The sequence below is a fragment of the Leopardus geoffroyi genome, chromosome B4, assembly GCF_018350155.1.
Source record: "Leopardus geoffroyi isolate Oge1 chromosome B4, O.geoffroyi_Oge1_pat1.0, whole genome shotgun sequence".
Classification (NCBI taxonomy): domain Eukaryota; kingdom Metazoa; phylum Chordata; class Mammalia; order Carnivora; family Felidae; genus Leopardus; species Leopardus geoffroyi.
In genome coordinates, this window is record NC_059341.1 from 49,511,358 (window position 1) to 49,525,559 (window position 14,202).

Below are 14,202 nucleotides of genomic sequence, written 5' to 3' on the forward strand. Positions count from 1 at the left end.
CCTATTCAACACTGTACTGGAAAGCCCTACCTACTGCAAGAAGATAAGAGAAGGAAATTAGATAAATACAAATTGGGAGGTGTGGTAGGCTAATAATGGCTCCTAGAGATATAACCACATCTCCAGAATCTGACTATTACCTTTTTTTGGGGAAAACCAAAAAAGCCTTTGCAGACATGATTAAGAGTCTGGAGATGAAGTGATTATTCAGGATTATCCGAGTGGGACCTAAATACCATCACAAATGTTATTATCAGAAAGAAGTAGAGGATGATTAGGTTTATACCCAGAAAAGAAGGCCATGAGAAGACGGAGGCAGAGGTCAAAGTGATGCAACCAAGGAATGCTGGCAGCTAGAAGAAGCGGGGCGAGTTAGGGAACAGATTTGCCCTAGAGCCTCCACAAGGTGTTCAGCCCTGTGGACAACTTGATTTTGGACTTCTGCCATACAGAACTGCGAGAAAATAAGTCTCTATTGTTTTAAGATACCAAGTTTGTTATAATTTGTGACGACAACCACAAGAAAAAATTTACAGGAAGAACGATATAAAGCTGTCTTTGTTTGCAGATGACATCATCATTTGTGGAGAAAATCCCCCCAGGCTAACAAACTCTTGAAACTACTAAGTGAGTTTACCAAGGCTTCATGGTACAAGGTTAATATAAAAAGTCTATTGCTTTCCTATCCACCAGCAGTGTGAACAGTTGGAATTTGAAACTCAAAAAACCTATCATTTGTAACAGCAATCCATAAATTGAATACTTAGGTATAATCCGACAAAAATATGTATGTAATCTATATGTGCACCTATTAGACTGGATAAAATTCAAAAACTGATGATACTAATTGCTCGTGAGGATATAGAGCATCAGGAACTCTCATTCACTGCTATTGGGAGTGCAGAATGATACAGCTACTTTGAAAAATAATTTGGCAGTTTCTTTCAAAGCAAAATGTGGTTTTACCATGTAATCTAGCAGTTGCTCTCTCTGTATTTGCCCAACTTATTTGAAAATTTATGTCTACACAAAATCCTGCATATGAGTGTTTGTAGCAGTTTTATTCATCGTTGCCCAAAACTGAAGCAACCAAGATATCCTTTAACAAGTGAGTGGATTAATATAATTGTGGTACATGAATACAATGGAATATTATTTATCAATAAAAAGAAATGAACTATCAAGCCATGAAAAGACACCAGTGAATCTTAAATGCATATTGCTGGGACACCTGGGTGGCTCAGTCAGTTGAGGGTCTGACTTGGCTCAGGTCATGATCACACAGTTCGTGGGTTCAAGCCTCACATCAGGCTCTGTGCTGACAGCTCAGAGCCTGGAACCTGCTATGGATTCTGTGTCTCCCTCTCTCTCTTCCCCTCCCTCACTCTCTCTTCCCCTCCCTCACTCTCTCTGTCTCTCTCTCTCTGTCTCCCTCTCTCTCTCCCTCTCTCAAAAATAAACAAACATTAAAACATTTTATTAATGCATATTGCTAAGTGAAAAAGCCAGTCTGAAAGGCTGGATGATTCCAATACATGACATTCTGGAAAAGGCAAAACTGTTCCAATAATTTATGATCAGTGGTTGCCAGTGCGTGTGGGGGAAGATGAAAATGTGAAGCAGAGTTGTGAATGTGTTGTGTGTGATACTGTAATGGTTGATGCATGACCCTGCACGTTTGTCAGAACCACTAGAAGCTTCACAAAATGTGACCCTTAATGTATACAGATAAAAAATATATATATAATTTAGGAGATTAGGGGATTCCAGGATAGAATGCTGGCTCTGAGCAAAGAATCTGACTATGTTACACATGTATGAAACAGCCTTACTAAAGGAGGTGGGAAGAAAGGTGCTGACCCACATAACACTATAAATGAGGGTGGGCTGTAAGGCTAAAGGCAAATGAAACTGCACATTAGCACCTTGGAGTAGTTGATAAAGTTATTTCCCATGGTGTGGGTAACAATTCTGATAGTGCTCTACATGGATACTGGATGTGCGCGGTTAAATAAATGAATGACAGATGGTAGGTGCCAGGTTCCTCACTGTTGAAATGGCAGTTTCCAGAGGGGGAAGGGGCTAGAATGATCCATGTGGTGATGAGTCTGAGTTGGAGACATCAGTATTATGCATATTTAGTGTAATATAGTTAAACATGGAATTATTAATAGATGTGTATATATAAGTGGGTTAGTATACACATGTATATTTCTTTGCTAGGCAGCTGAGAGAGCCAGAAACAAGCCCCTGCAGTAACAGTGAGTATGCCTAGCACCAAGATTTGGGGTTCTAATACCATTCTCTAATAAAAGTAACTAGGGCTTATTCTCAGACTGGGGCAGAAAACATAAAAGATGAGCCTGGAGCATTTGGCAATACCAGAGTAAGTGCTTAAAAAATAAAAATGCTCCATGGTGGAGGTTTGTCAAAGGTATATAGGAAGCAACTGAAAGAGCTCCCAGTGGCCAAAGGTAGAACCATTTGAGCAAGAAAATAATGAACTGGATTATAAACCCAGGTATAATATCTCCGAGTCTGTACTGCTAGAAATGATCATAAATATGTACATGGGAGCAGACGAGTCTCCCATGCAAGTGTGGGATTCACATAAGGGCTTCTTTCCAAGGGGTACAGTATGGAAAGTAGAGAAAAGAGAGTGACTTTGCAGTGGACAAACGTGGCAAATCCTACCTCCCAAGTGTTTACAGTCGACATCAACAGTGGTAAATCATGTCAATGGTAGGTACGCTTGATGTGATACTGTGAGAATGGCACTTTACCTCTGTGGTCTTCCTCCCCAAAAACCCATCACCCCAGTTTAATCAAAATGAGAGATATGTCAGACAAGTCCCAAATGGGGGACATTTTACAAAATACCTGACCAGTACTCCTCAAAACTGTTAACAGTCATCAAAACAAGGCAAGTCCAAGAAACTGTCACAGCCACGAGGAAACCATGGAGATATGACAGATGTACACATCATACTATCCTGGGTGCAATTGGATTCTAAGTAAAACTAAGGAAATCTAGGGGCGCCTGGGTGGCGCAGTCGGTTAAGCGTCCGACTTCAGCCAGGTCACGATCTCGCGGTCTGTGAGTTCGAGCCCCGCGTCAGGCTCTGGGCTGATGGCTCAGAGCCTGGAGCCTGTTTCCGATTCTGTGTCTCCCTCTCTCTCTGCCCCTCCCCCGTTCATGCTCTGTCTCTCTCTGTCCCCAAAATAAATAAACGTTGAAAAAAAAAAAAACACTAAGGAAATCTAAATAAAATAGGGATTTGGGTTAATAGCAATATGTCTATATTGCTTCATTAATTGTAACAAATGTACCACGTGGATAAAAGTTTTTAATAATTGGGGAAACTGGGTGTAGGGTTTATGGGGATTCTCTGTACTAGCTTTACAATGTTTCTGTAGATTTAGATCTGTTCTAAAATTTAAAATTCATTTAAAAATAAATAAAATAATGTATTCTTCTGAGTCACCTGTCCAGTTTTGTTACCTGAACTGGGATGAAACTCAAAACTGTCTTTCCTTTCCCATTAGTCAGTTAAAGGTAGGAAATATTGTAGATTGCTTTTTCTTGGTAGCTGTGGCCCTCTATTTACCACTTGATCCATCCATCCATCCATCCATCCCTCCATCTATCCTTCCTTCCTTCCTTCCTTCCTTCCTTCCTTCCTTCCTTCCTTCCATCCATCCATCTATCCATCCATCCAAAATTCATTTATTGAGCCTTGCTTGTGTGTCATTCTCTGGGGATACAGAGTGCATAGAAAGATATAGCACCTGCCCTCAAATGTGCTTACCGTACAACCAAGAACGAGAGACAGACACTATGTGTAGGCCACTGTTACTACTCCTGGACTTTTGTTGCTATCATGATAGGTATTCTGCTCTGCTCCTCCCAAATATGTTAGGAGGAGAGTCTTCTCCCTTATCCTACCTCCAGACTCTTTCAAAGGAGTTTGGCTTTTTTGGTTAACTTTAAATTGTGTGATTTTTAAGTGACCATAGCTTTTTTTAGGCCTCCAAATGTGGCCTTGGACTTTTATCTTAATAATCTTTTAAGATGCTTGAAAGAATTTACATGTTGTACCCAAAAGCTTTCTAGTGAATCAGAAGACAATGTCACATTTTAGGAAATCACATCTTGGTCTTGGTCTCATTGTGAATTCTTTGGGGATGTTCCCCTCACCTCTTACATCTATTTTTTGGAGCTTTAATCTCTTCTCCTTGATTGTCTTTTTTCTGGTGTGGTAGTGACCACACGTTGGTTCTGTAGTCCTATTCATTTGTTCATTTATTAATCAACTCAGCTCATGCCTACCTAAGGGCCTTTCTTTGCACTTGCTGTTTCCCTGCTTGTGATGTTCTTTTCAGTGATACCTTTCATTCAGTCTGTATTTGAATATCACTCCTGAGCGATGCCTTTATGATAACTCTATTTAAATATGGCTACCTCTCCCCAACTCCATCACTCTCTACCTCATTACATTGCTTTTTTCTTCATAGCACTTACCTCCACTGACATTTGTTATATATTCATTTGTTTATTGTCTTTCTCCTCTAGAAAATCTGCTTACAAGGGTAGGAACTTTATTGTTTTGTTTTGTGGTCTATCTTCCGCATCTAGAACAGAGAGTCTGGCACATAGTAAGTGCTTAGTGAATATTCGTTAGATAAATGCATGCATGACAGATATATCTCCATTTCTTCCAGTGGGTCTATAGACCCACAGGAAAAAAAAGGCTTCTGATGACCTGCTTTCATAAATCAGAATTTCTATCACATTTTTACACATTGAAACCCTACCTAAGTCTTTGATTCATTTATATTTGTATAATGCTTGAGAGTTTTCAAAGTGCTTTCATATAGATTGTCTCTTTTAATTCCTTGTACAACGAACACTGTGAAGCAAGTAAGAATTTTCAGGCGTATTTTATAGGCAAGATGGTTCAGGAGGTAAAACCAGGTCTTCTGACTTCTAGCTTATCAAGTAATTACCCAGGATTTATGTTTCATTTCCACCTGCACCTAGAATGTATGCTTTTGAGGGCAAGGGCTTGAATTATTTGTTGCTGTATTTTCCACTGTGCCGCACACACAGTGTGTTTACAAAGGTGTGTCAATTTGAACCTTTCCATCCACAGAATAGTTGTGGAAGTATCTTTCCATTTGAAACTAAAGGGGAAAGTTTTAGCCATTTCTTTCCAACATTTCCATTGACCACTTTTTGATGCACCTTGGGAGAATCCCAGACATTAGCCTTACCTGTGGTCCCTCAGACTCAGTGGGCTGGAGCCATAATTTGCACAGGAATCCCCTAGGAACCTTGTTTATATTCAGATTCGGATTCAGTTGATCTAGTATAGGATCTGAGAGTCTTCCTTTTTAGCAAGCACCCCCATGGTACCCATGCTGCTGGTCTGTGGGCATGTTGAGTATTTCAAGGTTAGATAACTACATTAAAGATGGCATCCCTATTTGGCTACCTGACTTTGTGACCCTAGGTAAGTTTCTTGGAGACACTATAATATTGGTTAAGCTGTGTTTTTTTGGTTAGAATTCTACCCCGTCCCCTTACTAACTGTGTGACCCCAAGCAGGTTATCTAACATTTCTTCTTCTTTTTTAAAAAAAAATTGTCTTTCAACGTTTTATTTTTTTGAGAGACAGAGACAGAGCGCGAGAAGGGATGGGGCAGGGAGGGAGGGAGACACAGAATCTGAAGCAGGCTCTAGGTTCTGAGCTGCCAACACAGAGCCCGACATGGGGCTTGAATTCATGAACCTTAAGATCTTGACCTGAGCCGAAGTCAGATGCTCAACCAACTAAGCCACCCAGGAGCCCCATTTTAACCTTTCTGTATCTCAATTTTGTCCTTTAAAATGGGGATCATATTAGTACTTAACTTATGCAGGTGTTGTGAGGAATGACTGAGTTATTACTTGTAAAGCACCTAGAATAAAGAATAGTGCATAACACACAGTGAATCTTAACTGTTATTATCATTTCTTTGTCTCCTGTGCTATTCTGTTAAACTACATCAATAGGTTTAGGATGCATTTGAGAGACAGAAAGTTGTTTAAAGTATTTGTAGGTTATGAAATAGTTGATGTCTTTTGTGAAATTCCTAATCTCGTTGGAAGATACACGGCTTTCATTACTGAACAGCGCGGTACAAATAAGCTAGTGGTGATTCTTCTTGCGTGGTCAGAGCCGTACTGAGTACTTTCTGTCGAGCATAAGAAAATGAGGGGAAAATGAGTGGGCACTGCAGTTTTGTAGTAAAGTGTTGTTATAAATGATATTAAGCACAGGGCATAAAATTGTTTTTATTCATCTTAGTTATGCATTAAATAAACCAACTTGATTTTAATTGATGATATGGAAAGATGGAGGCAAGGGCCGTAGGAATCAGAATCCATTCGGTACTTAATTCCATGCATCTTCTAGTAAGGGGGGGAGGGGTGGAAAGTATGGATAGAATTATTTTAAAGAGGGATTTTCTTTTTAATTTTTCAGATAGCTAATGAAAAGTAAAGTTGTGTTCCTCAGGAAAAAAAATTTACACAACTCATTTCTTCCGCTGACTAAGATGTGTAAAAAATAAAATTTTAATTAACATGGAGGTTTTTTTTTTTTTCCTTTTGTTTTAGGATCAGATTTTATTAAGACCTCTACTGGAAAAGAAACAGTAAATGCCACTTTCCCGGTAGCTATAGTAATGCTACGGGCCATTAGAGATTTCTTCTGGAAAACTGGAAACAAGGTATATTATTGCCAGCAAATCTTTCTTCGGAGTAAAGATAATGTTATTTATAATACTAGTTACAGCCACAAAAACTGTCTTTATATGCAGAAGGTGTGAATGAGTTACCTTTATTAAGATAAATGTTTAATTTACCTTTCATTACAAAAGAACACATTCATGGAGAAAAATGTGCGATTAGCAGAAAGTGAGTGTGAGTGTGGGAGTAAGTATGTGTGATCAAGATGTAAACTCACTTTATGTCCTTTTATTAACTGAAGACAATTTTATCACTGACAAGAGATTCCTAAATGGGTTCTTTAACGAACTAATTCTGCTGCAACACAGAGGCTTTCTGGTAAGGCGTTGGCCAGCGAAAACAGGTTAATGCAGAAATTAAACTTCCTTGAGGAATGGAAAGAATTGCAGAGTAACATTTATTGAATGATAAGCTGTGGTGGTGATATGAAAAGTATGCAATATAATGGGAAATAATCTTTTCCTGTCATTATTGAAGGACACACATAAATTGGTTTTTCTGTTGGGAAACCCCCGGTCCAGAAAAACTTATTACTTTTAATAATATGAGGTGAAGAGAAAATTCTCGAGGAGATGAACTTATTAAACAAAATAATGAAATGCTGTGAAACAGCAGGGAAAAGGTAGCTAGACGTTATATAGCTCTTGAATTAAATATCCATTTTTGCGTTTTATGGCAGTTGGATGTGCTCTTTGGAAGACTGTTAAGCTGAGGAGGGTATGTGCTAGCTTTTGTCAGCTTTTCGAAAAATAATACATATTTTTTTGAAACATAGGAAGTTAAAAAGAAAAATGCGTATGAGGTGTTTTTTTTAAAATGAGTTTGGATTTTCCTTTTAGCTTCAAGTTGCTTGTTTAGCTGCAAATTATCTCAAAGGACTTTTTTTTTTTATATCACTGGAGAGAAAGGTTGTTTTGTTTTATTTTGTTTTGTTTTGTAATGAGACTGTCCCTTCCTCAGAAGACATCTTTAAAAGCTGATCTCTGGATTACTGCTGAATGGAAACCCCCCCAAAAAAAGACCTTTAATCCTGTGCCAACTGGATGTGATGACTGTATATGTCACTGTACCTTCAGTTCATTTTGGAACTGGAGCCCCTTTTCAGAATGTTCTGGGTTTCAGAGGAAATGAACTTCTTCCAGAATTTTCTCCTTCAGAATAACTTCATATCTTAAAAAAGTACAAATAGGAATGCTGTCTACTGTGACCTTACTTATGATAGTTGACTCAATTTGAGTAACCTCTACTTGGTAGCCTTTCTGCATTGATCCAAATTAAAAAAAAAAAAAAATGTTTAGCTCTAAAAAAGAGAACTCTCTCGTTGGTCCTCCCACCTGAGACCACTACTATTCATTTAGACCAGTAGTTCCTATTTTGTGCCAAAGTACAACAAAATAAGATGTTCGATGCCTGGGCCCTCATCCCTAGCACTTCTGGATCAGGAGTAATCCTCAGGCATCTGTGTGTCTCATAAACCCCAGAGTCAGGATTAAAACTCACCATTAGAGACCCAATCCTGTTGTGTTCTCAACAAACATTGATTGAGTGGTTAACTATGTGCCATGTTAACCTATGTTAACAGGGATACAAAATGAACAAGTCCCTTCCCAGGAGATCTCTTAGACAACAAGCAAAGGATTTCAGTAAAAGTTTTAAGTGCTCAATATCCTAGGTCAGTGTACAGTAGAAGGGACTCTTCACTGTCTTCCAGTACTTTCCTTTTACTTGTATTGACCCCTTCCTCAGCTAACAACCAAAGTTCACCCCAGTTTTATCAACAGTGGACTGATACAAGTCAAATCATAATCATTATAATCACGTTTGATTTCACACGGTGAGGATCTGTGTCTCTGTCTACAAATCAGGTGCATCCTTTCAGATTGTTGACAAGTTGCCTGGGCAGCCGTTAGACTGTAAACTTTCTACATCATTGATTTAAGGGGAGTTTTAAAATGTGATGGGCCGTCTTCCAGACCATGATTAGTGTCACTCTGAGCAGCAGAGGTTTAATATTTCATAACTGATTTCATTGCAGATTTATGTTTTCCATATCCTCTCCCTTAAAAAAAAAAAGGATAAACTTATGCTAGAACCTCTCTTTAGAAACATTGCCAAACAGACTTGCTGACACAACTGAACTATATGGAAAAATCTATATGCAGCACTGCCTAATTGACAAAAATGCTCCTATGATTAACATGTATGCTAATATAAGCTAATTGATTTTGGGGGCTTCTTCTCAAGAAATAATCTCATCCTATTTATCTCCCCCACTCGCCTCATGTCCCTGCACTCTTTCAGAGCCAGTTGGGCTCCAGAGGAATAGACAGATAGGGTTAGGATCAGTGTATAGCTGCTGCTTAGTCATGTGGCCATGTGTGCCTGAGGCAGGGAAACCAGTAAGGAGACCGACCGATATTCCATATGAGAATGAATGAGGGTCTAAACTAATATGGCAGAAGTGAAAGCAGAGAGGAAGTGTGTGTGGTAGATATGGAAGTTAAGGAGAGAAGATTCGTAGGACTTGACCATTGATTGATTGGGTTTGGTGTGGTGAGGAAAATGGCGGAGTCTAGGTTAACTCTGAGGCTTCTAGTTTGGGTAAATTATGGGACCTTGCATTTATCATCTCCCTTCTCTAGCATTCTTTTAGCAGTTAACCCCGTATTGGTGCTACCTATCGAATCAACAGCTCTTAGTGTTTAAATGCCTGAGCTTTAGTACTTGGCTATAGAGTGTTTTCTTGATTGTTCCCATTTATAGATACTCTACACTAGTGGATTCGAGTTCTGGAGACCAGTAAATCCAGATAAGCAGGTTTTACTGTTTATAGAACACATTTATCCATTTCTAATGGATTTGGGGACATCATTTGTAAACATCAGATACTGGCTGACTTGTGCTGTTTTATGTTCACCTTCAAAGACTACTGAACTGTGAAGAGTTCCTACACTGTCTTTTTCTGCTGCACTTACTTAAGTGGTCTGGCTGCTTTATATAACTCTTTCTACTTACAACTTAGAAGAAAGTCCCTGCAGTTACATTGATGAAAACAACTGTCAACACTCCTTCCTGATTGCTACCAGTTTGGTTAGTGTGGCCTCACTGATTCCCTCTTCTTATTTTGAATACATGTGTGTGTCTTTTGCACCTCAGGATGAAGGGCTGAAAGGTGACTAGCCAGGCTCACTGGTAGAAATGCAGAATGAATGGGCTTTTGTGATACCTGTTTTCCTTGTTTATTGACACCTCTCATTTATCCCCAGTTCACAGCTATAGTTTAGATGGTTGAGGTTTATGACTTTCCAATAAGTGCAATGTTAATGAGGGTTATTAACGCTCATTAGTGTCTCCTCAGAAGCAGTGACATTCTTCCCATTAATCTTAGAGAAGTCATTTTGTACTGTGAATGGGCGTGAGCCAGTGATCTAAGCTCTTTTGCTGGGTAAAGTGAAATAGACTTTAAAAAAGAGAAGGAGAGAAAGAGAGAAAGAGAATCGAGACCCTGTATTAATGCAGTACCAGTTTTTAAAGTACTCCAGGAACAAACATTGTTCTCTTTCCCACCTTCCCTTTTAGATCGGCTTTAAACCAGCAGGAGGCATCCGCAGTGCAAAGGATTCCCTTGCCTGGCTCTCTCTCATAAAAGAAGAGCTAGGAGACGAATGGCTGACGCCAGAACTCTTTCGAATAGGTGCCAGTACTCTGCTTTCTGACATCGAGAGGCAGGTGAGTAATAATCCGTTGTCCTTGGCACAAATTGGCAAGTGTGTTTTTGAGAAAGAAATGAATAACCCCTACTGGGCTATGAGAACTAGAGATAAGAATTCATCGGATTTACCTCATCGTACCCAAAGTTCTGTTTTCTTCCAAGCAAACCTCCACCTGAAGTAGGCTGACTGCAGAGTCTGCTGAAGTGCATAATAATATAGGGCTTTAGAATGAAACATCAATTAAATTATTAATTATTATTTAAAAGTGTAAATATTAATGATATATATGCTATATAATCATTATTAATTAACTGAATTCTGATTTTCCTCACAGATTTACCATCATGTGACTGGAAGATATGCAGCCTATCACGATCTTCCTATGTCCTAAATCAGACCGATTCCAGAAAAGTTCTTTACAACGATGTTTAAAATGTGTTTTTCTACATAACTGCTAAAATTATTTAGTTAAAATATGAGGGAACGAATAGGTAACTGACGGGTTTTTTTTTTTCCCTTCAAGCTTTCACTGAATTTGATTCAAAAAATAAAAGGAAAAAACAACTAATCCATACGTGGTATTCTTTTCAGGCACATCTGAAATGGTTCTAATTACTTAATGATCTGCATTGTTAATTTTGTGAAGATTTCCTCTTAAAAAATTCTGAGTAAAATATTAATGATAACTTTGATGACATTAAATTCTAAGGGGGAAAAAAATGCTAAACTGCTCAAGAAATGTGCTTTAGCCAAAGAAAATGGAGCATTCCAGAGCTGCCAGCCGTACTCTAATGACTCCAGGAATCACTGACTTGACACTAATTTCCTGCCATGAAAATCTGTCTTTAATTTTTACAACAGATACGCTCTTTTATTAATTGTTTTGCTAACGAAACGTCTGTCATTGTTATATGACATTATGGCTATTGCCTTTTTAAAAAATCTCTGTAGTTTATTGTTTTGGAAAGGAACTATAAATTCTAATAGTACATACTGAACAAGTAATCCGTTAAACATACAAAAAGGTTTTATCAATGACTTTGTGAATGTCTCTAGTAGAGCCTTTGTATATTTATATCATAAAACACCTTAGTAACATTATTAGTGAGTACCACTTATGTATATATTCTGAAACTTTTAAGATTTTCTGGCATCGTGATTGGAGAAAAAGCAGCAAACACTAATGTAGCATTTAATATGTGCTAAGCTCTTTACATAGATCAGTGTATTTAATCCTTATTTAATCCCTAAAACAGAACTGATATTATCATCCTTTTATACAGATGAGGGACTGAGGCACAGAGAGCTTAAGCAACTTGTCAGAGATCACAGAGCTCAAAATTAGCAGAGTCAGGAATCAAGCCCGGACAGACAGTCTGGCTCCTGAGTCTGTGCAGTCATGCCATGTAACGCTGTCCCTCAGCACACACAGAGCTCACTGTCCACTCTGGGGATGGTTATCTACTTTGTGGTCTACTCGGCCCTTTGCTCTTTGTCTCTTCCAGGTTTCCATCTCTGCCATTTTTGCTTGCTGGCACCTCTACCGAATTATAGTGCCTAAGTCTTCTTAAATGGGGATTTTCACAGAGAGAATCTTTTATCCTCCCTGAACGAGTCTCCAGCTACTCGTAAGTGGGAAACCCCACAGTGGGCATCCGTCTTGGTTTCATCCCATTGTGAATTCTAGCCAGCCTCTTCCTCTTTCTAGCTCTATGACCTTGGTTCAGTCAGTTCACATCTCTGGACCTCAGCTTCTTCATCTATAAAAGAAAGGGGTTGGGCAGGTGACATCAAGGTTCTTTCAGACCTAAAATTATATTACCCTGAGGGTAATTACAACAAATTCTAGAAAATGTTTTATGGCTATAAAGAGAAAACACTTTTGGAGCAATCTAAATTAGAATTTGCCTCTCGGGAATCAATTAGGCAAGTCCCCACGGCACCTCTCCAACTGTAAATGAAATGACTAAAATAAGAACGGAGAAGAAATCCGCTTTCCCCCTTGCCTTAGCAGAAAGCTAACTCTTAACTTACGCCTTTGGATACGGTTGGTTGCTCTGAATACCATATCCACCTTCATAACATACCAGCCCAGGTGCCCACAGCACAATGGCCAGTCACCTTTAGAGAAGAAACTTTGCAGAAAAATAATTACATTCTATCACCTTTGAAGCTATTCCAATTTCACAGGGGTTTCTGTTTTCCTCCCATTAAACCCAGCTGGTCATTTTAGTTGATCAAGTGAACAGGCATCATTATCTTCAATTCTAATTTATATGAGGCGTCCACTGAAATTGACCCCTGCGGACAATTATAGATTCACATAGGAAATTAAGACTGTGAGTCCCTCAAACCTATTAGAGGCTGATGAGCATGGCCTGATCTAAAGGTTCATAATCTAATATTTTGGGGGACAATTTATTCCAAGGACTATCAGGCTCTTCATCAGGAATGTCTGCCCCTTACCTGGCTCTTGAAATCAAATGTAACACAGATGACTTTAATGCGAAGACCCTAGTAAATGTTGATTGCTATGAAAACATAAGAGGAAGAGGTCATTTTCGAGGTGACTGTGATTTACTACGAGCAGATTTGTGTACTTCAGAACATAGGTAGCAGATGCTTTGTAACAATCAGGAAGTGAGGGCCAGGTCTTGTGTTTAAAGCCTCTAAGTTAATAAAACAACCCCCACCCTAATTGTCCCAGTTGTTCAGTAAACCATATTAGGCCTTAAAGTTACTTTTTAAACAACGAATCATATAATCTGTTGGCTTCAAGAGACTTTAGAGAATATGTATTTCTGTCATTTTTTTATGTAAGAAAAGAAACAATGTGGGGGAGTCACTTATTAAGTAAGACCATGTAGAAAGTCAGAGCTGAGACTAGACCTTCAGTCCATATTGTTGTTATTTATTTCAGTTCTTATTCTTTTTTTTTTTTTGAGAGAGAGAACTTGTAAGTTGGAGAGAGGAGCAGAGGGAGAGAGAGAGAGAGAGAGAGAGAGAGAGAGAGAGAGAGAGAGAGAGAGAAAGAAAGTCTTAAGCAGGCTCCATGCCCAGGGTAGGCTGGATTCCATGACCCTTGGATCTTGATCGGAGCTGAAATCAAGAGTCAGACACTCAACTGACTGAGCCCCCAGGTGCCCCCTTAGGTCCATATTGTGCCATGAAATATTTTATAAAACATAGCCAGAGCATTGGAATTGAAAGTTTCTTTCTTGTTTATACACCCTGCCACACCTAACATATTTTGTCAGTGTGTGAAATTCAGACTTTAAAAAGACTCACTTTTGACTCTTAATAATCTTCTAAATGGTGTTTTTGAGAAGACCAACCATCTACATTTAGCCCAAATGATGGTGTGGTTAATTTCATCCAGTAGGCTTTCTGAACTTTGGGTGACCTCAAGCACTGAAATTTTTTCTAAAAAAGAAAGTTGAAAAAAAAAAAACAGTTGAATGTTGCTTTATTGTGTTTATTATTATTTTTTTAAGGACAAAAAAGAGAGGGGCTTGTTTTGATTCTGGTTTGTCTACAAATGGGGAGAAAATGACTAGTGCAATCACAAAACAATCTCATAATTACAGTATCTCTGCCTCATTCTAGATTATTTCAGCACTAACGGGAAATTTAGGCAAATGAGTTTGCATGAAAAATAGCTTCTAAGGAGACCTGTAGAAAATCCAGAACTGTTGG

General features: G+C 38.7%; 1 protein-coding gene across 1 annotated transcript in view; it reads left to right on the forward strand.

Annotated features, from left to right (window-relative positions):
• DERA (deoxyribose-phosphate aldolase) overlaps nt 1–11,541 on the forward strand; it is a 118,567-nt gene extending 107,026 nt beyond the window's left edge. The window contains exons 7-9 of the mRNA XM_045462520.1: nt 6,662–6,774; nt 10,373–10,522; nt 10,841–11,541. Of these exons, the coding sequence (XP_045318476.1) occupies nt 6,662–6,774; nt 10,373–10,522; nt 10,841–10,897 (320 nt within the window). The 3' untranslated portion in view covers nt 10,898–11,541. The remainder of the gene's footprint in view (nt 1–6,661; nt 6,775–10,372; nt 10,523–10,840) is intronic.
• The last annotated feature ends 2,661 nt before the right edge of the window (nt 11,542–14,202 follow it).